Genomic DNA, 27,979 nt, shown 5'->3' with positions numbered 1-27,979 from the left:
TTAACATTTAGTCGACCGAGTACGTTCATTTTTTACTATTGCAATCCTACCTTGTAATGAGATTTAAAGGGAGGACCATCTCTGCAAATCAGAGGTGATCTCCTATTTTAATTTGACATAGTTCCTTCTGCAAACTTGGGAAAATTTGGTGGGTATGCATATGCCCAAATAACTAAAGTCTGCCTCGTGCCACTGCACTGGAGATGCAGCAGGCAAAGTAAGCAATTTCACAGGGTTGTTAAGGGGAACCAGTATAGATTTTTCCAGTTTATTTTATATTGAGATGTCTGAGAAATACAATAAGGTGTCATCGGCATAGAGTGACACTTTATTCTGGGTACCTTTAATAGTGATAGGTGAAATATGTGGGTCCAATATAATTGCTGGAGCAAGGGGCTCCAAAGACAGTGCAAAGAGTGTAGGTGATAATGGACATCCTTGTTTTGTGGAACGTTGTATACAGAATGTCTTGGATATAATGTTTCCCATCTGCACAACTGCTTGGGATACAGAATACAACATTTTTAACATGAAGATAAATCCTTTACCAAAACCAAAGGCCTCCAAAACACACCATAAATAGTTCCATTCTACATTTACATTTACATTTAAGTCATTTAGCAGACGCTCTTATCCAGAGTGACTTACAAATTGGTGCGTTCACCTTAAGACATCCAGTGGAACAGCCACTTTACAATAGTGCATCTAAATCTTTTAAGGGGGGAGGGGGTGAGAAGGATTACTTTATCCTATCCTAGGTATTCCTGAAAGAGGTGGGGTTTCAGGTGTCTCCGGAAGGTGGTGATTGACTCCGCTGTCCTGGCGTCGTGAGGGAGTTTGTTCCACCATTGGGGGGCCAGAGCAGCGAACAGTTTTGACTGGGCAGCGGGAACTGTACTTCCTCAGTGGTAGGGAGGATTCTAGCCTATCAAAGGCTTTGTCTGCATCCAAACTAAAAAGTGCAGAAGGGACTGGGTCATTTTTGGACTCATTTATGATATGGAATACACATCTAATATTGTCTGAGGCTAAACGACCCTTTATAAACCCAATTTGATCATTGCTAATGAGATGTCCTACAAGCAGTTCTAATCTGATGGCAAGTAACTTTGCAAACAGCTTGAGCTCTGTTGTAATTAAGGCTTAAGGGCCTATAACTTTTACAGTCTAGGGGAGATATGCCCTTTTTTTAAACAAAACTATAATCAGTGAGGTGTTTTGGTCTCTATGGAATTCTCCATGTTTTAATGCATGACCCAATGGCCCAACAATATCCCATACTTCAAGAAACAGCTCAGGAGGGAAACCATCAAGTCCTGGTGATTTGCCTCTTTTCATAGTCGTTAATGCATTCCTGAGTTCTTCAAGATTAAGTGGGGAGTCAAGGAATCCAGATTGTTCTCTGTCGAGTTTGGGAAGGTCCAATGATGATAAGAAGTGTGTCATCTTACTATGATCAGGGTCCGCCTCTGATGTATATAATTGGGAATAAAACTGCCTAAATGTATCATACATTTCTGACGGGTCATGTGATATCTTACTAGATGGTGTTTTTTAATGTTGTTAAAATCTTCCCCTTTTGCTATGGAAATGTTTGTTTCTGCTAGTTTTCAACCAGAGCAATCTGTATTTCCAGATCTACTACTTTTTTACTGCGAGTTGAGTTAAAATGTGAGGCAAACGAGGTAGTGTCCCCTCAAAAAACATTTTGCCACCTCTCAAAGTGACCGAGGGGGTGTGGCTGTATCTGTATTAAACAATAAAAATGATTTCAACTTTGCTGAAAGCTGTGTCAAAAATGCCATATTCTGCAGTAATGTTGCTTTGAAGCGCCATCTTCTGGCACCTTTATATTTGTAGCTGTCAAGTAAGATACTATACACGACAGCTCCATGAACAGAAATGACTATGCGGAGCAGCTCGGTTGTCTGAATACACCTGTTTATATAGGGAGATACAAATATGTAGTCTGTCTGTGAAAATGTATTATGTATTGAAGAAAATAAAGTATAATCTTTGACAGTCAAAGTCCTTAGATGCCAGGCGTCTAAAATATCAAACTCTGCAGCTCTGAGATCACCAGAAGCCTGATCAATTTGAGCGTGCGATGAAACACGAGACCAATCTAACTGAGAATTACATACCTGATTAACATCTCCTCCCACAAGAAATTGGTATTCTGATAGATCTAATAATCTTTTCGAGATAGAACTAAGGCAATATGGAATCAGGGGCAATATATTGAGGCAAAACACATCAACGTGTGATTTATAACTGTAGTTACAAATACGAAATGTCCTTCATCGTCATTATCAGAACTATCAACCAGAACGCGTAGTTTTCTATCAAATAATATTAAAACACCTTTTGTTTTGTTAGTGGCTGAGGAGTGAGCAACACATTTGTAGTTTTTGTAGTATCTGTTTCGGAATCTATTGACATCAGAATGTTTGAGGTGGGTTTCATGTATTAGGGCGATATCAACCTTTTTGCATCTGATGTATTTTAAGCATTTGGTAAGCTTGATAACGGAATTCAAACCACAGGAATTTAGCGACATCTCAATGAGCTCACGGTTCATTAAAAACATTTGTCATTTAGAATGTATGGTTAAGTATAGTACAAAATGAACAATACATTTAATGAACTCCTACTTCAATATAAACAGGGAGGGGGGTGACGCCCCTTTATACATATTTGTGAACAAACTCTGACAGCTGGGTTTGAACAATAATAGAAACAAATACAGTAACCATCCGCAAGAGCGGAAGTCTATAGCTTCAACCGCTCTCTTTGGCTGGTAGGAACTCAAATTCGCTAACATCAGGAGGCTCCCAAACAGCGTCGCACGTCCCAAATCCAGTCCCTGGTTACGGTCCAAACACTGAAAAGACGCACCCTTGTCCAACTACCCTCGCTTTATGCCCTTGGGTGAATAGCCGTCGCCATCTTGGAGGATGGTCCAAATGATTAGCCAAGCAAAGGAAGTTTGCAACGACCCTCAGCCCTCGTTTTTAGTCTGCTTTCCAATTGAACAATTATGTTCACTCCGGGCCAGAAAATACCCATAATTCAATTCGCGACAATTGTACATCCACTAAGAAAAGTCTGCCAAAACTTAAAAACAACATCAATGGAGAAGTCAACATACATGTAAGTAAAAAGGAATGCAAATAAGTTGTAATTTTGCAACTGTGTAAAAAGTAAATATGTTTTTGTTTGGTTATCTTTTGGAAATTGTAGAAATAAAATATTCCCTTCTTCAGAAGTTCCAGCTAGGCAGGCAAATGTTAGTTAGCTAATGAATTTGCTAGCTATCATACAGTAGGCATATATTAATAATTATATATTTAATATAAGTAGACATGCACTCAATTGAATATAAAGCACCCTCAAGCCACCAGTGGCTGAAAACACAATCATCGCTGCATGAACGAGTGACGAATTTCCAGCCAAGGGTGTCCATAAAAATCATTCCTTCCACCCTCGCCCCTTGCCCTGCAAGTGTATACTCGTCAGACGTCATGATACTTTATCAGAAGTGTTCACTTAATTTGAGGGACGAGGTGTTTGGACCGTAGCCCCGTTATGATTCACTATATTGGATCACTCCAATATTTTGGTATCACTCCGCGGCGGAGGGATACATCCGAGGTGTGGATTTACAGATTCACTCCCGTGTACACCTGTGTCACGGCTGGGGTCCGCCCCTATATATAGACAACATGGCTGCAATACACGCCATAAGGCGCTGTTTTACTGCTTGGATATTAAACCGGCTAGGTAATATTGCAGTTGGCGTAAAACAAAAGCATATAAATCAAATCCATTACCTGGTTGCTGTGTTGCAGAGGTACTGGGTTATTTATCCATTACCCGGTTGAATTCCTCCAAGCGGGTCAAAACAGCTCTCCCAGGGCGTCGGACCCCTGCTTCATGGCCTTGTTGGCTTGGCTGAGCTTATGGCTTCCCTTTGTGACAGGTGTGATGGTGGCATCCCCCTGGGGATCCACATACCTTGTCTATGCACGGCCTGGGTTTGAGCCATGCGGAGAGGGTGGTGGAGAGCTCTACTGGATGCCTGTTTTGTGTGGTGTTCTCAGAACGCCTGCACCTGTTACGATTGGAGGCCATGCGCGAGTGGGTCGGCCAGGCACGGGCTCAGGCTGGGGACGAGCTTACTCCTTCAGGAGAGGTGCAGCAGCGAGCTGTTAGTCCCTCTACTGGGCCCAGTACCCCTCGCAGGAAGAGTGGCCGGAGCCATCACGAGCAGAGCCCATCTGCTGCCAGTCCTGGATGGGGGCATGACTCGAACCGCTGGGACCACCTTGAATGGAGGGTGCATGCCCTGCTTCAGGAGGTTGATAGCTTCGACAGCGACGACAGCTGTTCCCTGTTGGCCATTGATAGGCTGTTCCTGGGGGACGATGCTGGCACTGTTCACCACCGTGAGCGGGGCTACCAGGCTGACAGGCCATCAGAAGCCGCAAGCAGGGCTTCATTTCACCAGTGGCTCGAGAGGCTATGAGGAGCCTACTCACTCAGGTAGCCACTGCACTGGACATCAACTGGTGGAGAGTGATGACTCGCCATCTGTCCCCATCTCTGCTGAGATCCGCGAGGCCTTGCAGGAGAGCTGGGCCTCTGCCAGGGCGGAACCCGCGACTGAAGGCGAGACCCCCGCAGAGTCTTTGATGTGGACTTGAAAGCTACATATGGGTCCCTCTGCTCTCTTGGCCACCTTACCAACATAGCCATGCTGCTGCAGGCCTACCTACAGACTCTGTTTTCCCGGCTGCAGGAGGGCACATAGGAGCTCCTCCGGGAAGTGATGGAGGTCTCTCGCCTGCTCCTCTCTCTGTCTTCAAGCGACATCATTTTATCCCGTAGTTGCTTCACTGCATCTCGGCAGGTGGTTATGTCGTCTGTAGTAGCCCTGGCGCTAACCTGCATCTCATCACAACGCCTCTCCAGAGATTTGCATGTGACAAGTTGTCTGGCAATGTCGTTTGAGAGTTTTAAGATAGATGTGTTGGAGGCTTCCACCATATCCTTGTGTGATTTAATTTATCCTGAAAGCAGTTCCTCCAGGGATTCCTTAACTGCTTGTTTGACCATTGTCTACATCAAAGTTTGTTGTTGATTCAGAACATTCAATGTGGCAGCGTTGGATGTATCCTCACTGGTATTTTTATTTTCTATTTATTTTTCTCTGTGGATCAGCTTTAATATTGTGGATAGATTGTTGCTTCCATCAATGTAATTGTCTGCATCATTTACAATCCCCCATATATTATGTTGGTAAATATATACACTACCATTCAAAAGTTTGGGGTCACTTAGAAATGTCCTTGTTTTTGAAAGAAAAGCATTTTTTTGTCCATTAAAATAGCATCAAATTGATCAGAAATACAGTGTAGACATTGTTAATGTTGTAAATGACTATTGTAGCTGGAAACGGCAGATTATTTATGGAATGTCTACATAGGTGTACAGAGGCCCATTATCAGCAACCATCACTCCTGTGTTCCAATGGCACGTTGTGTTAGTTAATCCAAGTTTATAATTTTAAAAGGCTAATTTAATTGATCATTAGAAAACCCTTTCGAAATTGTTAGCACAGCTGAAAACTGTTGATCTGATTAAAGAAGCAATAAAACTGGCCTTCTTTAGACTAGTTGAGTATCTGGAGCATCAGCATTTGTCAGTTCGATTACACTCAAAATGGCCAGAAACAAAGACCTTTCTTCTGAAACTCGTCAGTCTATTCTTGTTCTGAGAAATGAAGGCTATTCCATGAGAGAAATTGGCAAGAAACTGAAGATCTCGTACAACGCTGTGTACTACTCCCTTCACAGAACAGCACAAACGGTGTCTAACCAGAATAGAAAAAGGAGTGGGAGGCCCCCGGTGCCCAACTGAGCAAGAGGACAAGTACATTAGAGTGTCTAGTTTGAGAAACAGACACCTCACAAGTCCTCAACTGGCAGCTTCATTAAATGGTACCCGCAAAACAACAATCTCAAAGTCAACAGTGAAGAGGCGACTCCAGGATGCTGGCCTTTTAGGCAGAGTTGCAAAGAAAAAGCCATATTTCAGACTGGACAATAAAAAGAAAAGGTTAAGATGGGCAAAAGAACAGACACTGGACAGAGGAACTCTGCCAGTAGTGTATATACAGTGGGGCAAAAAAGTATTTAGTCAGCCACCAATTGTGCAAGTTCTCCCACTTAAAAAGATGAGAGAGGCCTGTAATTTTCATCATAGGTACACTTCAACAATGACAGACAAAATTATTTAAAAAACCCAGAAAATCATATCGTAGGATTTTTTATGAATTTATTTGCAAATTATGGTGGAAAATAAGTATTTGGTCAATAACAAAAGTTTATCTCAATACTTTGATATATACCCTTTGTTGGCAATGACAGAGGTCAAACGTTTTCTGTAAGTCTTCACAAGGTTTTCACACACTGTTGCTGGTATTTTGGCCCATTCCTCCATGCAGATCTCCTCTAGAGCAGTGACATTTTGGGGCTGTTGCTGGGCAACACGGACTTTCAACTCCCTCCAAAGATTTTCTATGGGGTTGAGATCTGGAGACTGGCTAGGCCACTCCAGGACCTTGAAATGCTTCTTACGAAGCCACTCCTTCGTTGCCCAGGCGGTGTGTTTGGGATCATTGTCATGCTGAAAGACCCAGCCACGTTTCATCTTCAATGCGATTGCTGATGGAAGGAGGTTTTCACTCAAAATCTCACGATACATGGCCCCATTCATTCTCTCCTTTACACGGATCAGTCGTCCTGGTCCCTTTGCAGAAAAACAGCCCCAAAGCATGACATTTCCACCCCCATGCTTCACAGTAGGTATGGTGTTCTTTGGATGCAACTCAGCATTCTTTGTCCTCCAAGCACGACAAGTTGAGTTTTTACCAAAAAGTTATATTTTGGTTTCATCTGACCATATGACATTCTCCCAATCTTCTTCTGGATCATCCAAATGCTCTCTAGCAAACTCCAGACGGGCCTGGACATGTACTGGCTTAAGCAGGGGGAAACGTCTGGCACTGCAGGATTTGAGTCCCTGGTGGCGTAGTGTGTTACTGATGGTAGGCTTTGTTACTTTGGTCCCAGCTCTCTGCAGGTCATTCACTAGGTCCCCCTGTGTGGTTCTGGGATTTTTGCTCACCGTTCTTGTGATCATTTTGACCCCACGGGGTGAGATCTTGCGTAGAGCCCCAGATCAAGGGAGATTATCAGTGGTCTTGTATGTCTTCCATTTCATAATAATTGCTCCCACAGTTTATTTCTTCAAACCAAGCTGCTTACCTGATGATGTCATAAGGTGAATGCACCAATTTGTAAGTCGCTCTGGATAAGAGCGTCTGCTAAATGACTTAAATGTAAATGTAATGTACCTATTGCAGATTCAGTCTTCCCAGCCTGGTGCAGGTCTACAATTTTGTTTCTGGTGTCCTTTGACAGCTCTTTGGTCTTGGCCATAGTGGAGTTTGGAGTGTGACTGTTTGAGGTTGTGGACAGGTGTCTTTTATACTGATAACAAGTTCAAACAGGTGCCATTAATACAGGTAACAGTGGAGGACAGAGGAGCCTCTTAAAGAAGAAGTTACAGGTCTGTGAGAGCCAGAATTCTTGCTTGTTTGTAGGTGACCAAATACTTATTTTCCACCATAATTTGCAAATAAATTCATAAAAAATCCTACAATGTGATTTTCTGGATTTTTTAAATTCTCATTTTGTCTGTGGGAGAACTTGCACAATTGGTGGCTGACTAAATACTTTTTTTGCCCCACTGTATATAACATTCTATTGATTGCAATAATTTAGAATAATCGTTTAAATTGAAAAATGTGCTTTGAATTCGGCGTTGTCTCGGCGTTGTCTCTCAAGTCTCTTCCCAACTATTTTGCAATTTATATGGCACAGCTGTCATTTTTTGGGGTCCATAAATTAAATTGGTATATGTTTTTATTTATCACAATTTTCTTCAACCATTTATGGGCTCTAATGCAGGGCCGACAGACAAGTTCCTTACTTATTCCCCCTTCTACTTGCCTCTTCCATTTTTTGTGGTAATGCTGCAATTAGTTAGTTGTAATTTTGGGTAGAATACACATTTCTATATGTCTGCGTTAGCTGCATGTGTGACAACTCTATGTATGATATCATTTATAAAAATGTTACCTTTTTAAACATTTGATCTAAAAATATGTTTTTTCTATCAATTAGTATACTTGAGTTTAACCACAATATTTGTTGTATTATTTGTTCTGTCTTTTCAGGTGGATTAAAACTGAAATTGCAACCAACTTTCTAAGGCTTGTTTAACAAATAATTATATTTTGGAGATGATTTTGTTTTCGAACAACCAAAAGTGAGCAGTTGTAATCTGAATAAAGGGAAAAGGCCATTCTTGAACATGGGGTAAGACTTTCCTACTAATTTACTAGAGAACCATTTCGGATTTAAGTATACTTTTTGTATGACTGATGCCTTTAGTGAGAGGTCTAATGCTTTAATATTTAATTATTTATTCCCTCCTCCCAAATTCATATTTGTTGCATAAGTAGGCCCTTTTAATTTTGTCTGGCTTGCCATTCCAAATAAAATTGAATATTTTTTGTTCATATAATTTAAAAAGCAGGTGTTGGCAAAACCATAAGCAAATAGGTAAACTGATATGACTAAAGAGTTAATCAGGGTGATTTTTCCACAAATAGACAGGTATTTTCCTTTCCATGGTAGCAAGATCTTATCTATTTTTGCTAAATTTCTATAAAAATGTATTGGATTGAGAATTTCTTCCTTTCTATCCTCACTGGTATTAGTTGTCTCGGTGTCTTCCTTTGTTTGGGAGGCTTCCCTATGCCTTAGTTGAGTGTCCTCAGCCGCGTAGGTCCATGTTATTAAGCATTTTGATGGTTCAGAGGCCAGTTGTCAGGAGTTTATTACGAATTTCGGACTTTTGAGACGGTACTCAGAACTATACGTGCATCTCTGCCAAAAGGCCACCAGAAGTGTTATAGTTGTTTTTAAGTAACTAATGTAGGATTGCCACCTCCAGTTTACCTGCACACGCCAAATGACAATACACTTGTTTTAACACTAGCTATGTGTCCATCTCTATAGATTCCATGATGGCAATGCAAAGACTCAAAAATGTAGCTTCATTATCAACATTTTAGCTGTGAATTGATAGTAGAAAATAAATCATTAGTAGTCATTAAATTGTCTGACGACAAACCTTGTGTTTTGGGTGTTTTGAGTGGGTATCCATGGAATACTCCTGGCTGCATTGGTCCTCCATAACCAACACGACCCGAGCCTCCTGGTCCCTGTTGTCCTCCACCTGGCACTGTAGAGGACAAATCATATCAGACAGACAGACAGGCAGGCAAACACAGGCAGGCAGAAAGACAGACAGACAAGACATGAAAACAATGTGATCTGTAGATGCATGCATGTTACAGGTATCCCAATCAAATGTCATGTCATCAAATATGTTATTGCATGTTTTATTAAAAGCATGATTGACTTACATGATTTGGGATTGAGTCCGTTCCCAGTGGCCACACCGGGCAACACTCCACGACCACCAAACCCTGCAGATATGAAAAGGGGATTAGCAAATGAATGGATATCACAGCATGCAAATCCCTGAGTTACATCAACCTGTATTAAATCCATGAAGGGACGATATGGTTAAACATTCTTTGTTATAATGTGATTTATGTGGGTTTGACTTTCAGAGAAAGAGAATAGGCACACCTTGTCCTGGCACCTGGCCACCTTGGTAAAGTCCAGGCACCCCCACACCTGCAAAGACCAATGTAATCAATGATTTTATACTGCATCCAATAGCATTCATCAGATTTTGTACATGTGCATAGTTATATAAACACTCACTCACCTGGTACTCCTCCTTTTGGAGCCTTTCCTTTTCCGGCACCTGGTCCCAGCCCACCTCCAGGTAGGCCAGTCTGAGGAATAACAGGGGCTGAAAGAGACACATAGTAGAGACATTACATACTATAGTAACAACTAATCATATACTAGTGAGTCCCGCGTCAATATTGTGAATCAGCATAGCTAGTGTACATTACATTTCTAGAGGATAATGATAAAACATTGAACATTGTCAAGAGAAAAGGTAGGACTGGATTGCATGATTTCAGCTTTGTGTGTGTCTCTTATTTCCTACGGGCACTGCAGCTCCTATTCCTGCACCTCCAGGTCCCCTGAGTTTGTCATCATCATCATCATCACTGTGATCAAAGAATGTGGACAATGCAAATGTTTATCCAGAGTTGTTCTGAGAGGCAGAGAGGCTCTATGGCACTCTATTCCGTATAAAGTGCACAACGTTTGACCAGGGCCCATAGGGCTCTGGTCAAAAGTAGTGCACTAAGTAGGGAATAGGGTGCCATTTGGGACACAGACCACAATAATGCATGGTATTTGTCTTGCCTCATCAAATGCTTCATTTCTTTGGCTCTTTGGTTATCCCCTACGCAGGAAATTAGCTGTCAGCTCTGGCTCTTGAGGGCTTGGCAGTCGGGATAAAAGTTTTAATTTATTTGTTTAACCTCCTCTTTCTATATTAAAATCCACCAATCCTTCTCTCCAATGAACAGACATTACGCAGTGCCTTTTGTATGTGGTGAACGAACGAAGGGATTCAGAGAAACAAGGGAAGACTGGCAACAGAGAGAATGGAGAGGAATGCTGCTGTTCTCACTGAAAGGGGTTTGGATGGAATGGGATTGTTTTGTTGTAATGCCATGAAAAGAGTCAAGATAGGCTTGAGGAGCATTGCATAAGAGCTGTATCGCCCTGTGACTGAGGGCCTTGTCAACTGCCAACTAATATTTAAACACAGGCTCTTTGCCATAATGCTAGGCCATGATACCTTTCATTGAACATACTCTAATAGGCTGACCACACCACTCGCGTCGCGTGCACGAGCTTTGCAAAATACATTTTGAAATCTATGTCATTCAATTATTGCACCCACACTGCTCGCACACGTCAACGAGTGTCTGCGTTGCCAAGAGCTAAAATAGAACTCCTTTCTATTTCTGACGCAGATCGGGCTGCAAGTCCTGCCTCTCCCATCTCCTCATTGGTTTATTGAATCAGGTACCTACGTGCCATCTCCTCATTGGTTATACCCACGTGTGTGAATGAAAACGAACTGTGTTGCCAGTTGGTGTAGTAACACTATGAAAGTTTAGATGCCAATCACCATATAAGTTCAAAGATGAAAAAGCCTGGAAGGAGGAGAGATGACTAGAAACGATTTGGTTGACCGTTTTATGTGTGGATTAATTGTTGCAGTAGAGGACCTTGTGCATTTCAGGTAAAATAACAACTCAATGTTTATATCCCAGGACAAATTAGCTAGCAACAGCAAGCTAGCTAAATAGGACAAATTAGCTAGCAAGTGCAAGCTAACTAGCTAAATTGCCATAAATGTTTAATGCTTTTCGACCTGTCCCCAAATTAATATAATTGGTTCAGAGTTTGTTTTGATATTTTAACCTGTGTGTCCTGATCACGTTTGGTGTGGGGGAACAAAATAAATGAATGCACGATGGCGCACGCGTGCAGCCGGTTTGGGTCCCATGTAAAACAACGTAGTTCAGGCAATATTGTTTAATAATAACAATCTATAAATCATGTCAAAAGTTTGGATGCAATTGATGTGACATTTTTTCTCACAGCATGTGAGCACACAAACCTATATAAGTTATTGAAAGCTGTACAGTTAGAGAGTGTTAGATCACTAGTTCTAAAATGGCTGCTGCGACTAGGATTTCAATTATTCATGGAACCCTGGGTGCATGGTGCCCATGCCACTCACCTAGACCTGGCTGTAATCCACCACCGCCATAGCCTGTAGAGAAACACAGAAACAAAATGTAGGTTGGTTTATAGTTTGTTGTGATTTATGTGTGTTTGGTTGTTTTATAGCTTTACACAACACAGATAAATCCATAGCAACATTATTGAATGGCAATAAAATGTTTGTTTTTTATACAAAACATCTTACCTAGCTATCTAAAGATGAAAGCACTAATTTGTAAGTCGCTCTGGATAAGAGCATTTGCTAAATTACTAAAACGTAAATTGCAATACTATCACGTAGAGCAATGCTGGTCCATCCCTCCCGGAGGACAATGCCTCAGGACTACCTGGCCTGATGACTTGTTGCTGTCCCCAGTCCACTGGAACACTGACCTGATCACCTGACGTGCTACCTTGTCCCGGACCGGCTGTTTTCGATTCGCTGTCTCTACCGCACCTGCTGTCTCTACCGCACCTGCTGTCTCTAACTCTGAATGCTCTGCTATGAAAAGCCAACTGACATTTAATCCTGAGGTGCTGACCTGTTTCACCCTCTACAACCACTGTGATTATTATTATTTGACCCTTGCTGGTCATCTATGAAAGTTTGAACAACTTGGCCATGTACTGTTATAATCTCCACCCGGCAGAGCCAGAAGAAGACTGGCCACCCTTCAGAGCCTGGTTCCTCTCCAGATTTCTTCCTAGGTTCCTGCCTTTCTAGAGAGCTTTTCCTAGCCACCCGGTCTTCTACATCTGCATTGCTTGCTGTTTGGGGTTTTAGGCTGGGTTGCTGTATAGCACTTTGTGACATCTGCTGATGTAAAAAGGGCTTTATAAATACATTTGATTGATTGATTGATAGAGAAGCATGGCTTTGAAAAGTTCTTCTGTCTGTACAGTACCTGGTTGTAGTCCACCTCCTGCCCCATAGCCTGGCTTGGGTCCTGCCTTCTGTCCCAGCCCACCTCCAGGGAAGTAGCCCCCAGCACCACCTCCTCCATACGGCGAGCCTCCATACGGCGAGCCTCCTCCATAACCAGCTGAGGAGAGGGGAGAGAAGCCATGTGTGGTTATTAATCCAACCCTTTAACACTCTGTGTCTCATTGTGTCATATTGTGAAGTGCTTTATCGGTGGCCAGGAATGATCGGTAGCCTAAGTGGTCTTTTAGCATAGTATTAACTTGAACAGCACTAAGACACAGGGTCAGTACAATTGGTGGTCCAAGAACCTGAACCTGAAGTGACACTGCTACTGTACCTCCAGGCTTAGCGTATCCTCCTCCAAGGGCTCCTGCTCCTAGACTGCCTGCTCCAGGACCAGCTCCATATCCTCCACCACCAAGACCACCAACCCCAACACCACCAGCACCAAGGTTTCCATAACCTCAGAGAGGAGAGAGTATGAGGCAATATTAGTGAACATAATTTCAGATCCACATGAAGTGCGTAGGTTGTGCACAGAAAATAGAGGTTTGACTTGGTTGTATATAGTAGGTCTCAAGGAGTGCTGGTGGTGGTAATGTCAGATTGTGCCTACTAGAGGGAGTCAGAGGCTGAGAGAGGAACAGCTAATCTCTAGTGGCTGCCGCGGCAACAGGTTTTTGGCATGCTGCAACAATCTCTATGGGGATAAAAATGTATTCTTCCCACATGGTAATCATACATAAATTAAGTCATATTCCAGCTTGGGTTTCTTATTGTTGACAAGAACAGCGGGAGGGGGAGGCGGGAGAGAAAAGGGGAAAAGGAGGGTAGGGAGGAGGCAGATGATTCCAGACATGGCCCAGCTGTCCGCAGACAGCGGTGGAGAGAGGGAAGAGAGGCGAGGAGGAATGCAAGGGGTAGCGATAGAACAAGACAGGGTTTCATCCTCTAGTCAAAACAAATGTGGGCAACGTCCTGCCAAGGCCTTGACATCCCCACCACACTAAGCTAGGTCCTCCAGATCTCCTCCTATCCGTGCTCCACCTCCCATTGCTCAACCAACAGCGAGAGAAAGAGGAGGAGGAGGAAGAGGCGAGACAGACTCTAAGCTAAACAGCCTCGTACTAATCCACCTCCTTTAAACCTTTTCATTCCATTGCTCAACCAACGACATTCTTAGAAACAAGGAGGTGATGAGGAGGAGGCAGCACAGGGCTGAGGAAGAGGCAAAACCAGGTCGTTCATTAGTCTAAATGGTACAGTACACTCCCTTGGCCTGGGGTTGGACAGCCAGTCTATCTCAAAGCTGTTGGTTAGCTCTCAGAGGAGACAAAAGACCAGCACAGAGGGTTGGAATGTCTCACTGGCAGCTCTCTGTTTAGGAGAGGAGCACGGGCCAGTCTGAGGTGTGTGTATGTGTGTGTGAGAGAGAGAGAGAGACACACACATTCTCTCTCTTTCTCTTTGGCTGTGTGAGACTCGCTTAGCGCTCAGGGTTGACCGCCACCTGCTACGCTGCTCTGAACCCTCTGATCACAGACCAGGAGACGAAAGGCAGACACCACCAACCCTTCCTGAGAGGGAACACGTGTGTGTGTGTGTGTGTGTGTGTGTGTGAGAGTGAGTGAGCAAGAGAAAGAGAGAGCGAGAGAGAGAGCATCATTACAACACTACTATTCATTTTTTATTGTTTATTTCACTTTTGTTTATTATCTATTTCACTTGCTTTGGCAATGTAAACATATGTTTCTCATTCCAATAAAGCCCCTTAAATTTAAATTTAAATTGAGAGAGAGAGCACGAGAGAGAGGGGCAAGGAGAAAGAGAAGAAAGAAAGAAAGAGTGGGCAGACTCTCACACCAGGTTCAAAGACAGTAGAGACAGCAAGGCCGTCCCACTCACCACAGGACTCCATTTTTTATGGCTCCAACATCACTGGATCTCACTTGTATAAAACAGCTGAAAGGGAAGCTACAGTAACCGTAATGCCCTCAAAGTCATGTCTTTTTCTCTTTAAGGATAAGAGAACACAGCAACATGCTCCGTCCGGACCATTGCTCATTGGCAACCCTCTACAGATTGTATCATCGAGACACATACGAGCTCAGTACAAAATATGTTTTAGTCATATTTACCCAAAGCTGTCAGCTCCAACAGGCAGGCCTTTGTCTGAGGCATAATATTACAGCATGTCAGTTCACACAAACATGCCTGTCTTGGCTCACACATGAACTTGTTGGAAGCAAGTGTACTGCAAGACCCAAGTTTGTTTGCTGTAATGAACCGCACACATGGAAACTCCGTTGACCTGACCTTGACTAGCTGTGAAACACACTGTTTCTCCTCCAATGTACTGTTATTTGATGTTAAGACATTCAATTAGCAGATTACTGACAGGTCACTATAGTGTACGTGAGACAAAATGGCTGTCTGTCTAGGTGAGACATGCAGAGCCATAGGGCTAATGGAAACCAAACCCGGCAGTGGACCCGAGAGCGAGAGAAGCTGTGAAAAGGTCAAAGACATTAAATACAAGACAGATGGGACAAAAAAAACAATCCTGCACAGCAGAGGAGAGAGAGAGAGAGAGTGGCAGAGACAGAAAATTATAAAGTGATAATAATGCAGTTTAATGCATCATACTTTCGCTCTGTTTGAATGACAAATTGGTCAAATTGTCATTCAAACAGAGCGAAAGTATGATGCACTGACTGTAGCTGGCCAGACAAACTGGCGAAACAAATGAGTGCTTTCAGGTCATCGATTCTGAAGCTATAGTACAGGTCATGTAACGGAGAACAGTGGGTCTGATTTCAATAGTGTTTCTAAAACGCTGTCCTATTCTCTCCTATCTGTTACCACATAGTTTAGGCAAGGCAATCCAATAATCAAGAGTTCTCGTCTGTCTGTCTCTGTCTGTCTGTCTCTCTGTCTCACTGTCATCTAGTCTAGTCTGGTGATCGGGTCACAGCAGCTCTGCACATCAGGCCTGTTGTGTTTAAAAGGGGCAGGCAGAGGGAGCCAAACATGAGAAGGGAAAGAAAGATGGATCCACTCTCCCCACTCTCTCACTTCTAGCCTGTGATATCCCCCCTCTCCCGGAACCAGCTGGAGCTGGTGAAGAGTTTCATTTAAGAGAGGAGAATTCCATGGCAGCGTTCCTCGGTAACTGGCGGCAGGCAGGGCGGTGAGAGCGGAGAGCGAGACCTGGGATAGGAGCTTCAGAACTCGGGAATGCCCAGGAGATCTCTGGGACCTCTTCCTCGCTGTCTCAACATGACAAGAGTGTGAGACTGGAGTCACGGTAGATTATCGGGGCCAGAGATTATAAATGTAGAGCCAAACAGAGCTATAGGCTTCTACTTTTCCAGCCCTGGCTCTGTATGAGCATGTTGAGCAGCCCGGTTGCTATAGAATAGCTAGAGAATGTGGAAGGATGTGGATAGATGATACGGTAGGATAATCAGGCTTACAGTCAGCGATGATCTAAAACCAACACTAGTAATGACACAGTCTGAGATTGTCCTCTGATGTTCTGATAAGACGTGAGTCTGAAATCCTTTGGATGTCTATTTCATTAAAGCTACAATCTGCTCTCATGTCCTTGGAGAATCTGTGGTTAGCTGTGACTGACAGGTGGACTCCAGCCCCCAGCCTCAGGTGTGGACTGATGTAAAATTCCACTTTATAGGCACATTACACATCATAATAGATGTCTTGCGCTGTCATTACAGCCGATGGTATCAGTAATCAAATGATCATGATGTAGGATGATGTAGTGGGTATGGTGCATTCTTGTGTTAGTAGTGCACGATGAAGGACAAGGAAGAGTGATGTTAGGTACAAGCGGTGATTCCAGATGGTGTGAGTGGGACACCCTGTAGCTCCCCCATCATCGCTCTTCCCACCCCCCTTCTCTCCTCCTTAATCCCCCTTTCTCTCCCTCTGGTGAACTCCCCTGCTCCTTGTCACTTCCAGGTTCTCCAAGCTGTCAGTCATGAAGAAGCTATGTGGAGCGGATCTAAGAGGCATGCTGGACTGATTAAACACACACGCACACACACACACTACCCTGGTCAGTGACAACAAGCCAGGCTCTTAGTTGGCGGTGAGCCCTTTGTTTTCTCCTTCCTTTCCATGGAGTTGTCAGAGAGATGTCCCAAAGCCATGTCCCTGCCAGAGGACCCCAAGTACCGAACTGTCAGGGAGTTTTGGCTTCTACAAACAGGCCAGGGTGGTGGTGGTTTCAGACCCAGGGCTCTGGGCATCTCTCATTCAGTTTATGTCTATGCCTTAAGCCAGTGTTTAGGCCCAAATGAATGGAATAAAAGCTGGAGGAATTGGAGGCATTTTTTGGACCCCCTAGCCTATTTTCTGGTTATTTACATTTGGTCGTTATAAGAATTGGTCCAGGTTCGGATTTGTTTGTCCTGCGGTTGATGTATACTCTGTGCCGAGCCTGACAGCGACGCACGTGTTTGCATAAGCTAGCTAATACCCACCCAAATACACCAAGACACACATTTACACACACACTCTGAGGGGGCGAGCAGCTCTTTCAAATGGCTCCAATTTACAGGCTGTTGTAAAACGATCCATTGTACTTATGTGGATTACAGAGAAGCCACCGGGCCAAGCCTAGCCCTGCCTAGTGACATTCACTCACTCACACACAAACACACACACTTACATATAAACTTTCACGCCAGCACCGCCTGCTTTTAACTAACCTTCCCACCAAACCTCCATCCTCCATTTCACCATGACAACATCTGTCTAATCACATGCCTTCATGTAAAGAAGTTATTACACTTGATTACCGTTTCACACAGAGCTTCATGAGTCATGACATATCCACTCATTGAGTTTGCGATGAATGATATCATTGTTTATGCCACAATTCATATAGTATGTCACCCCGTTGCTCTTTTCCCATTCAAACAGACCACACAGCCTCCTGCTCTCCCTTTTTTCTTTAGCTCTCCTCAGACTTTCTTTAGGCTCTGTACAGGAGAGAGTAAGAGGTTCTGACGTGCCGCTATCCTGGTACTTTTTCATCCTGGTCCAAAGGAATGCCATAGTTGCTGTGCCAGGGCTGAGCACTGCAATAATATAATAATAAACAGGTAGATGTGTTGGCCAGTATGAGAGATGGGTCTAGGGATATACAGTAGTATACTCCTGAGATATTATTATGACCCATCTCTCATACTGGGTAGCGTGGCCGACCAGTCTAAGGCACTGGATTAACGCTCCAGTCTCTACGGAGGCGTGGGTTCAAATCCCAGTGCCACAATCTAGGGGCAGGCAGGTAGCCTGGCGGGTAGGAATGTTGGGCCAGTAACTGAAAGGTTGCTGGATCAAATCCCAGAGCTGACAAGGCAAAAATCTGTCGTTCTTCTCCGGAGCTAGGCAGTTAACCCACTGTTCCCTGGGCGCCGTGGATATGGATTAAGGCAGCCCCCCGCACCTCTCTGATTCAGAGGGGTTGGATTAAATGCAGAAGACACCAGTGACCATGGTAACATGCCCAGATGGTCCACATATTCATTTCACTGCCTGCCTGCGGAATATTTTTCTGACAAGTCAGGGTTGAGAAATTATACAAGCATTAAACAAGTCACCGTGGCCGTGGCCGCAATCTGGATCACACTGAGAGAGCTCACCTGTCAGTGATGAACAACACACTACACAATAACACAACAAATCAAGTGATAACAGATATACACAGCAGGTACCAGCTAAGACACCCACAAAGCATCCTTTACAATGAGTATAAGATAATAAACCTACCCACATTTCATACAAACCCATTAGGTCTATGTGTTAAAGCTTGTAACAGTATGTAGAGTTGGGAGCTGCATAATGCAACCAGCTTTCCCAAATAAAAGGGTGATATCGTAGCTATTAGGTGATAACATCAAGTTAAATTATCTAGTTTAACTATGATTGATTCATAACATGTTTATTCCAGGCTCCATTGTCTTGCACTTTGTTGCTGAGCTAACAGAAGACTCAGGCCTGTGGTTTAGGGCTCTATTTAATCTGGATCGCTGAAGCATTAGAGATTGTGCGATAGAAATGCAAAGGTTATTTCTGATTGAGCCGACATATACGCTGTGACGTTGAACTTCAGCGATACGGATTGAATAGAGCCCCTAGTCTGACAGTGACTGTTACTGAGGTCGTTCCAGTGACTATTTAGCTTAATGAACGTCTGGGGAAATGGGAGCAGAGAGATTTCTCCATCTCTGCATAAACAACACTTACGCTGCTCGGCCAGATGGATGTGGAGAGTGCTGCTCGCTTCAGACCAGAGCCACTGGCAGACAATGTGCAGGGGAGAGGTTGGGGCTGCACAGACAGACACACTGGCAGGGGTAGGAGAGGGGAAGGGAAGGGAGGGGAGGGAGGGAGGTGAGGGGAGGGAAAAAGTACAGGCAGGGGAGAGGGCTGCTCGCTCCAGACCCCCTGGCAGCAAACCGTAAAGACTGGGGAGAGGTGGAGAATTCAGTCCAGAACCACTGGCAGACTGCATGGGAGAGAGGTTGAGGAGACTTGGCCAGGAGACACATGGGGAGAGTCATCTTCCACTGACCGCAAACTGCTAATAACTGTGAGAACATGGTCAGCAGAACGAACAAGACCACAGGAACACAACTACAAAGAGACCATCATGAGAACACAGCTGGTACTGAATATAGTAACTTGTAGCACAAGGAAGTCAACTTTTGTCATAATCCAGCATTCAGTTTCATCTTTAAGATACATTAAAGCAACAGATAAAATTCAGTGAGAAAACTCATCAGAATCGATAGTCCTCTGAATTAAAAGTCCATCTTACTGGGGCTGGACACAGTGGACTCATTCACAAGGATAACAAACAACCGTAACAAACAACTTTTAAAATATTTTTAAAACTAATTTATAAAAATGTTCAACGACATCACCCCTGCACAGACCCACATGCTCCCACCGCCTCCATCTCCAGGGTCCAGCCCATTGTGTCTCTCCGCACCCTCATATGCCATGCCTTGAAACTTCTGACAGCCAACTTTCTAACTCTCTAACTAACAACAAACACAACTTGAGGGATGAAAAATATTGGGGCTATGTTCCCTTTTAAGCCTACTGATCGTGTGGTCTCTAGTATTGGCCTCAGTGTCTCAGGGCTGCTGGCCTGGCTCAAGTTCTGGCCGGTGGAAGGCCATTCCAGGAAAAGATAAATAGGGAATGGGGGATGAGGGGAGGGGGGTGGTGGGAGAGGATAGGGAGGTGATGAGAGGGGAAGGAGAAGCAGGGGGTGAGGAAAGGGCTCCTTTAAGGAGGGGATGGGGTGAGGAGGAGAGGGGAAGGGTTGGTGGAGAGTAAGTACAAAGGGGTGAGGAGGGGAATGATGGGAGATAGGTCGAGGTAGGGCCTTCAGGGGGATGTAGTCTGTCACAGTATGGCCAGGGTGTCTCTGAGAAGATGGGCTCATTACACACCCTCAGGGGCCAAGGGCCATCAATGTGTTCCCAAACACGCACATTCCCTATGACAGCTCAGAGGACAGGTCTGACCTCTGATAATGAGAAACATGTGCACCAGGAGACAAAGGATACATCCCAATTCCAATTATAGTGCACACTTTTGACCAGTGCCCATAGGGCTTTAGTCAAAAGTGCCCATAGGGCACTGGTCAAAAGTAGTGCACTATATGGGGAATAGTGTGCCATTTGGGAAGTAAACAAAGCCTAGCATCTCCCAGCTCGTTTTCTGTTGGCTAAGCACTCTCATCCTCAACTCTATTTCTCTCACTCACTTTCTTTTTCTTGGTTTGACTAATTTTTTTCTTACTCCCTATGTTATTTTCGTTATTCGTTATTCCGTTATTCTCTCATTCCTCTCTCTCAATCATCCCTCTATCTACAGAACAGCCCCCTGACTCACCTATTTCTGCTCTTTTGACCATATGATCACTCGGCTACACAGCTTATGCCCCCTGGACTGTTTCAATAACACTGTACCTCATTGTGTTTACCTGTCGGCCCCAGCCTCGAACTCAGGTCCTGTATGTACCTAACTGACCCGCTCTGCCTGTTCATCGCCAGCTCTCCTGATCAACACCTGTGATTGCTTTATACCTCTCTCTAATGTCAATATGCCTTGTCTACTGCTGTCTTGGCTATTTTTTACTGTTTTATTTCACTGTAGAGCCTTCAGTCTCGCTCAAAATGTCTTGGATAGCTCTTTCGTCCCACCCCACACACATGCGGAGACCTCACCTGGCTTAACTTGTCCCTCCTCTTACAAAACCTCTCTCATCGTCACTCAGCGCCTAGATTTACCTCCACTGTACTGACATCCTACCACACCCTTGTCTGTACATTATGCCTTGAATCTATTCTACCACGCCCAGAAATCTGCTCCTTTTATTCACTGTCCCCAATGCACTAGACGACCAGTTCTTATAGCCTTTAGCCATACCCTTATCCTATACCCCCTCTGTTCCTCTGGTGATGTAGAGGTTAACCCAGGCCCTGTAGCTACTAGTTCCACTCCTATTCCCCAGGCGCAATCATTTGTTGACTTCAGTAACTGTAAAAGCCTTGGTTTCATGCATGTTAACATCAGAAGCCTCCTCCCTAAGTTTTTTTGAATCACTGCTTTAGCACACTCCGCCAACCCTGATGTCTTAGCCGTGTCTGAATCCTGGCTTAGGAAGGTCACCAAAAATTCAAAAATGTCCATTCCTAACTACAACATTTTCCGCCAAGATAGAACTGCCAAAGGGGAAGGAGTTGCAATCTACTGCAGAGATAGTCTGCAGAGTTCTGTCATGCTATCCAGGTCTGTGCCCAAACAGTTCGAGCTCCTACATTTAAAAATCCACCTTTCCAGAAATAAGTCTCTCAATGTTGCCGCTTGTTATAGATCCCCCTCAGCCCCCAGCTGTGCCCTAGACACCATATGCGAATTAATTGCCCCGCATTTATCTTCAGAGTTTGTACTGTTAGGTGACCTAAACTGGGATAAGCTTAACACCCCGACCGTCCTACAATCTAAGCTAGATATCCTCAATCTCACACAAATTATCATGGAACCTACCAGGTACAACCCTAAATCGGTAAACACGGGCACCATAGATATCATCCTGACCAACCTGCCCTCTAAATACACCTCTGCTGTCTTCAACCAGGATCTCAGCAATCACTGCCTCATTGCCTGCGTGCGTAATGGGTCCGCGGTCAAACGATCACCCCTCATCACTGTCAAAATCTCCCTAAAACACTTCAGCGAGCAGGCCTTTCTAATCGACCTGGCCCAGGTATCCTGGAAGGTTATTGACCTCATTCCGTCAGTAGAGGATGCCTGGTTATTCTTTAAAAGTACTTTTCTCACCATCTTAAATAAGCATGCCCCATTCAAAAAATGAACTAAGAACATATATAGCCATTGGTTCACTCCAGACCTGACTGCCCTTGACCAGCACAAAAACATCCTGTGGCGTACTGTATAAGCTTCAAATAGCCCCCACGATATGAAACTTTTCAGGGAAAAGCCCCCACGATATACACAGGCAGTTAGGAAAGCATAGAGTTCAGTGTGTCAAATTGGAGGGCCTGTTGTCTGAACCTCTGGCAGTCTCTATGAGGTGCCACAGGGTTAAATTCTCGGGCCGACTCTTTTCTCTGTATACATCAATGATGTCGCTCTTGCTGCTGGTGATTCTCTGATCTACCTCTATGCAGACGACACCTTTCTGTATACTTCTGGCCCTTCTTTGGACATTGTCTTAACAAACCTCCAGACGAGTGTCAATGCCATACAACACTCCTTCAGTGGCCTCCAACTACTCTTAAATGCTAGCAAAACTAAATGCATGCTCTTCAACCGATCACTGCCCGTACCCGCCAGCCCGTCTAGCATCACTACTCTGGACGGTTCTGACTTATGTGGACAACTACAAATACCTAGGTGTCTGGCTAGACTGTAAACTCTCCTTCCAGACTCAAGTTAAGCATCTCCAATCCAAAATTAAATCTAGAATCTGCTTCCTATTTCGCAACAAATCATTATTCACTCATGCTGCAAAACATACCCTTGTAAAACTGACTATCCTACCGATCCTCGACTTTGGCGATGTAGTTTACAAAACAGCCTCTACTCAGCAATTTGGATGTAGTCTGTTACAGTGCCATCCATTTTGTCACCAAAGCCCCAAATACTACCCACCACTGCAACCTGTATTGTCACGTCCTGACCTTAGTTCCTTTATTATGTCTCTATTTTAGTTTGGTCAGGGTGTGAGTTGGGGTGGGCATTCTATGTTTTGTGTTCTATGATTTCTATCTCTATGTGTTTGGCCTGGTATGGTTCCCAATCAGAGGCAGCTGGCAACTTAGGCAGCCTGTTTTCCCACTATGGGTAGTTATTTTCTGGTTAGTGTTTGTTGCACCTGTCAGAACTGTTCGTTTATCATTTTGTTGTTTTTGTTCGTGTATTGATTTTTAATTAAAAGTATTATGGATACGTACCACGCTACACTTTGGGTTTCTTCACCTTCTTCCACAAACGAAAATCATTACATGTATGCTCTTGTTGGCTTACCCTTGCTACATATTCGTCGCCAAACCCACTGGCTCCAGGTCATCTATACGTCTTTGCTAGGTAAAGCCCCGCCTTGCACTTCCGGGTTGGAGCGAGCGGTCGCATCTGCACTCGGTCCGCAGGTAGTATTACATTTCATTACATTTCATTATAGTACAACGGTTTGATTTGTCTAATCTTAGCAATTTCTTCTTAGCTAGCTACATAGCCGTCTTTGTATCATAGATAATTGCGTAATTATCGTACTTCGTCGTCCTAACGCAGTCTACACTGCCCTGCAGCTAGCCAGCTAGCTAACGTCCACCGTTAGCTAGTCCACCGTCTACCGATTAGCAGCACAACTATTACACTCAACTGAACGACTTGATTAGTGTAGTGTTAGCTAGCTACATAGTTGTCTTTGCTGTCTTCGTATCCAAGATAATTGTGTAGTTTAGAGTGTGTAGTTTTAGAGTGATTATCTTAATTTACCGAGGTTAGCTAGCCAGCTATTTGTCGTCCTTAACGTAGGAGACTCTGCTAGCTAGCCAACAGATAGCCAACGTCTACCGAACAGAACTTTTGCACTCAACAATTTCGGTCGCATTTCGCTTCGCTCCACAGGTAGTATCACATTTTTCATTTCATTTCATTACAGTACAACGGCTTGATTTGTTTGATCGTAGCTAGCTACATAGCTAGCTACATAGCCGTCTTTGTATCAAAGATAATTGTGTAGTCTAGAGCGATTTCCTAGGTTAGCTAGCCAGCTATTGTCGTTCTTTTAACGCAACGTAACGTAATCAACACTGCTAGCTAGCCAGCTAGCCCCGAATAGCAGCACAGTAGAAACTATTACACTCAACGGAACGACTTGATTAGTGTAGTATCAACAACGCAGCCAATGCCAGCTAGCCTACATAGTCAACAACGCAGCCTCTGCCAGCTAGCCTACTTCAGCAGTACTGTATCATTTGAATCATTTTAGTCAATAAGATTCTTGCTACGTAAGCTTAACTTTCTGAACACTCGAGACGTGTAGTCCACTTGTCATTCCAATCTCCTTTGCATTAGCGTAGCCTCTTGTGTAGCCTGTCAACTATGTGTCTGTCTATCCCTGTTCTCTCCTCTCTGCACAGACCATACAAACGCTCCACACCGCGTGGCCGCGGCCACCCTAATCTGGTGGTCCCAGCGCGCACGACCCACGTGGAGTTCTAGGTCTCCGGTAGCCTCTGGAACTGCCGATCTGCGGCCAACAAGGCAGAGTTCATCTCCTCCAGGCCGGCTCGGTCCTCCCCTCCCGCTCCGTGGCTCGACGACTCATTGCGAGCTCACAGAACAGGGCTCCGGGCAGCCGAGCGGAAATGGAGGAAAACTCGCCTCCCTGCGGACCTGACATCCTTTCACTCCCTCCTCTCTACATTTTCCTCTTCTCTCTCTGCTGCTAAAGCCACTTTCTACCACTCTAAATTCCAAGCATCTGCCTCTTACCCTAGGAAGCTCTTTGCAACCTTCTCCTCCCTCCTGAATCCTCCCCCCTCCTCCCCTCTCTGCAGATGACTTCGTCAACCATTTTGAAAAGAAGGTCGACGACATCCGATCCTCGTTTGCTAAGTCAAACGACACCGCTGGTTCTGCTCACACTGCCCTACCCTGTGCTCTGACCTCTTTCTCCCTCTCTCTCCAGATGAAATGACGGCCGGCCGCCCAACAACCTGCCCGCTTGACCCTATCCCCTCCTCTCTTCTCCAGACCATTTCCGGAGACCTTCTCCCTTACCTCACCTCGCTCATCAACTCATCCCTGACCGCTGGCTACGTCCCTTCCGTCTTCAAGAGAGCGAGAATTGCACCCCTTCTGAAAAAACCTACACTCGATCCCTCCGATGTCAACAACTACAGACCAGTATCCCTTCTTTCTTTTCTCTCCAAAACTCTTGAACGTGCCGTCCTTGGCCAGCTCTCCCGCTATCTCTCTCAGAATGACCTTCTTGATCCAAATCAGTCAGGTTTCAAGACTAGTCATTCAACTGAGACTGCTCTTCTCTGTATCACGGAGGCGCTCCGCACTGCTAAAGCTAACTCTCTCTCCTCTGCTCTCATCCTTCTAGACCTATCGGCTGCCTTCGATACTGTGAACCATCAGATCCTCCTCTCCACCCTCTCCGAGTTGGGCATCTCCGGCGCGGCCCACGCTTGGATTGCGTCCTACCTGACAGGTCGCTCCTACCAGGTGGCGTGGCGAGAATCCATCTCCACACCACGTGCTCTCACCACTGGTGTCCCCCAGGGCTCTGTTCTAGGCCCTCTCCTATTCTCGCTATACACCAAGTCACTTGGCTCTGTCATAACCTCACATGGTCTCTCCTATCATTGCTATGCAGACGACACACAATTAATCTTCTCCTTTCCCCCTTCTGATGACCAGGTGGCGAATCGCATCTCTGCATGTCTGGCAGACATATCAGTGTGGATGACGGATCACCACCTCAAGCTGAACCTCGGCAAGACGGAGCTGCTCTTCCTCCCGGGAAGGACTGCCCGTTCCATGATCTCGCCATCACGGTTGACAACTCCATTGTGTCCTCCTCCCAGAGCGCTAAGAACCTTGGCGTGATCCTGGACAACACCCTGTCGTTCTCAACTAACATCAAGGCGGTGGCCCGTTCCTGTAGGTTCATGCTCTACAACATCCGCAGAGTACGACCCTGCCTCACACAGGAAGCGGCGCAGGTCCTAATCCAGGCACTTGTCATCTCCCGTCTGGATTACTGCAACTCGCTGTTGGCTGGGCTCCCTGCCTGTGCCATTAAACCCCTACAACTCATCCAGAACGCCGCAGCCCGTCTGGTGTTCAACCTTCCCAAGTTCTCTCACGTCACCCCGCTCCACCGCTCTCTCCACTGGCTTCCAGTTGAAGCTCGCATCCGCTACAAGACCATGGTGCTTGCCTACGGAGCTGTGAGGGGAACGGCACCTCAGTACCTCCAGGCTCTGATCAGGCCCTACACCCAAACAAGGGCACTGCGTTCATCCACCTCTGGCCTGCTCGCCTCCCTACCACTGAGGAAGTACAGTTCCCGCTCAGCCCAGTCAAAACTGTTCGCTGCTCTGGCCCCCCAATGGTGGAACAAACTCCCTCACGACGCCAGGACAGCGGAGTCAATCACCACCTTCCGGAGACACCTGAAACCCCACCTCTTTAAGGAATACCTAGGATAGGATAAAGTAATCCCTCTCACCCCCCTTAAAAGATTTAGATGCACTACTGTTCCACTGGATGTCATAAGGTGAATGCACCAATTTGTAAGTCGCTCTGGATAAGAGCGTCTGCTAAATGACTTAAATGTAAATGTAAATGTTATCTCAGCTCACTGGTCACCATAGCAGCACCCACCTGTAGCACGCACTCCAGAAGGTATATTTCACTGGTCACCCCCAAAGTCAACTCCTCTTTTGGCCGCCTTTCCTTCCAGTTCTCTGCTGCCAATGACGGGACCGAATTGCAAAAATCACTGAAGCTGGAGACTTATATCTCCCTCACTAACTTTAAGCATGAGCTATCAGAGCAGCTTACTGATCATTGCACCTGTACATAGCTCATCTGTAAATAGCCCACCCAACTACCTCATCCCCATATTGTTTTTTTTTTTTTGCTCCTTTGCACCCCAGTATCTCTACTTGCACATTCATTTTCTGCACATCTATCACTCCCGTGTTTAATTGCTGAATTGCAATTATTTCACCACTATGGCCTATTTATTGCTTTATCTCCCTAATCTTACTACATTTTCACAAACTGTAAACATACTTTTCTATTGTTTATTGACTGTACGTATGTTTATCTCATGTGTAACTCTGTTGTTTGTGTCGCATCGCTTTGAACTATCTTGGCCAGCTCGCAGTTGTAAATGAGAACTTGTTCCTACTGGCCTACCTGGTTAAATAAAGATTAAATAAAAAATAATAAAAAATTTTTTTCTCAAACCCATCCTCTCTCATCTCTCTGAGCATCTCCTTTTCTATTCCACCATTAAACTTAGTTTCACATGGAGCTGAAGTCATGTTAGGACACTCATCCCTGCTTCTACAAACATCCCTTCTTCAAAGGATAAAAATAGAGCTTAAGGCCGGTCTTTGTTTTTCAAAACCCAGGAAGTTCACAAGCAGGGAAACACCCTCCAATGTTGCACTGCTTCATTTTGCAATATCATAATGTGGAGTCTTTTGAGTCAGAAGTTCCTTCCAGACTAATAGAGACAGTAGGTCAGCCCAGCTGTGTACAGTAGTCTGACCTGCAGCCCTGACCTATGAGGAGTGACCTGCAGCCCTGACCATAAGGAGTGACCTGCAGCCCTGACCTATGAGGAGTGACCTGCAGCCCTGACCTATAAGGAGTGACCTGCAGCCCTGACCTATGAGGAGTGACCTGCAGCCCTGACCTATAAAGAGTGACCTGCAGCCCTGATCTATTAGGAGTGACCTGCAGCCCTGACCTATAAAGAGTGACCTGCAGCCCTGACCTATAAGGCGTGACCTGCAGCCCTGACCTATGACGAGTGACCTGCAGCCCTGACCTATAAAGAGTGACCTGCAGCCCTGATCTA

At 44.9% G+C, this 27,979-nt stretch overlaps 1 protein-coding gene across 15 annotated transcripts in view; it reads right to left on the bottom strand.

Moving 5' to 3' along the window:
- Window positions 1–27,979, bottom strand: part of elna (elastin a) — a 102,127-nt gene that overhangs the window by 48,464 nt on the left and 25,684 nt on the right. For all 15 annotated transcript variants that reach the window (XM_065024478.1, XM_065024479.1, XM_065024472.1 and 12 more), the window contains exons 6-12: window positions 13,133–13,258; window positions 12,776–12,913; window positions 11,887–11,919; window positions 9,934–10,020; window positions 9,792–9,839; window positions 9,563–9,625; window positions 9,268–9,378 (exon numbers count right to left, since the gene is read on the bottom strand). In XM_065024478.1, the coding sequence (XP_064880550.1) occupies window positions 9,268–9,378; window positions 9,563–9,625; window positions 9,792–9,839; window positions 9,934–10,020; window positions 11,887–11,919; window positions 12,776–12,913; window positions 13,133–13,258 (606 nt within the window). The remainder of the gene's footprint in view (window positions 1–9,267; window positions 9,379–9,562; window positions 9,626–9,791; window positions 9,840–9,933; window positions 10,021–11,886; window positions 11,920–12,775; window positions 12,914–13,132; window positions 13,259–27,979) is intronic.

This window comes from Oncorhynchus nerka, linkage group LG11, assembly GCF_034236695.1.
Source record: "Oncorhynchus nerka isolate Pitt River linkage group LG11, Oner_Uvic_2.0, whole genome shotgun sequence".
Classification (NCBI taxonomy): Eukaryota; Metazoa; Chordata; class Actinopteri; order Salmoniformes; family Salmonidae; genus Oncorhynchus; species Oncorhynchus nerka.
Note: the sequence above shows the minus strand (reverse complement) of the source record. Positions and strands in the feature narration are given on the sequence as shown.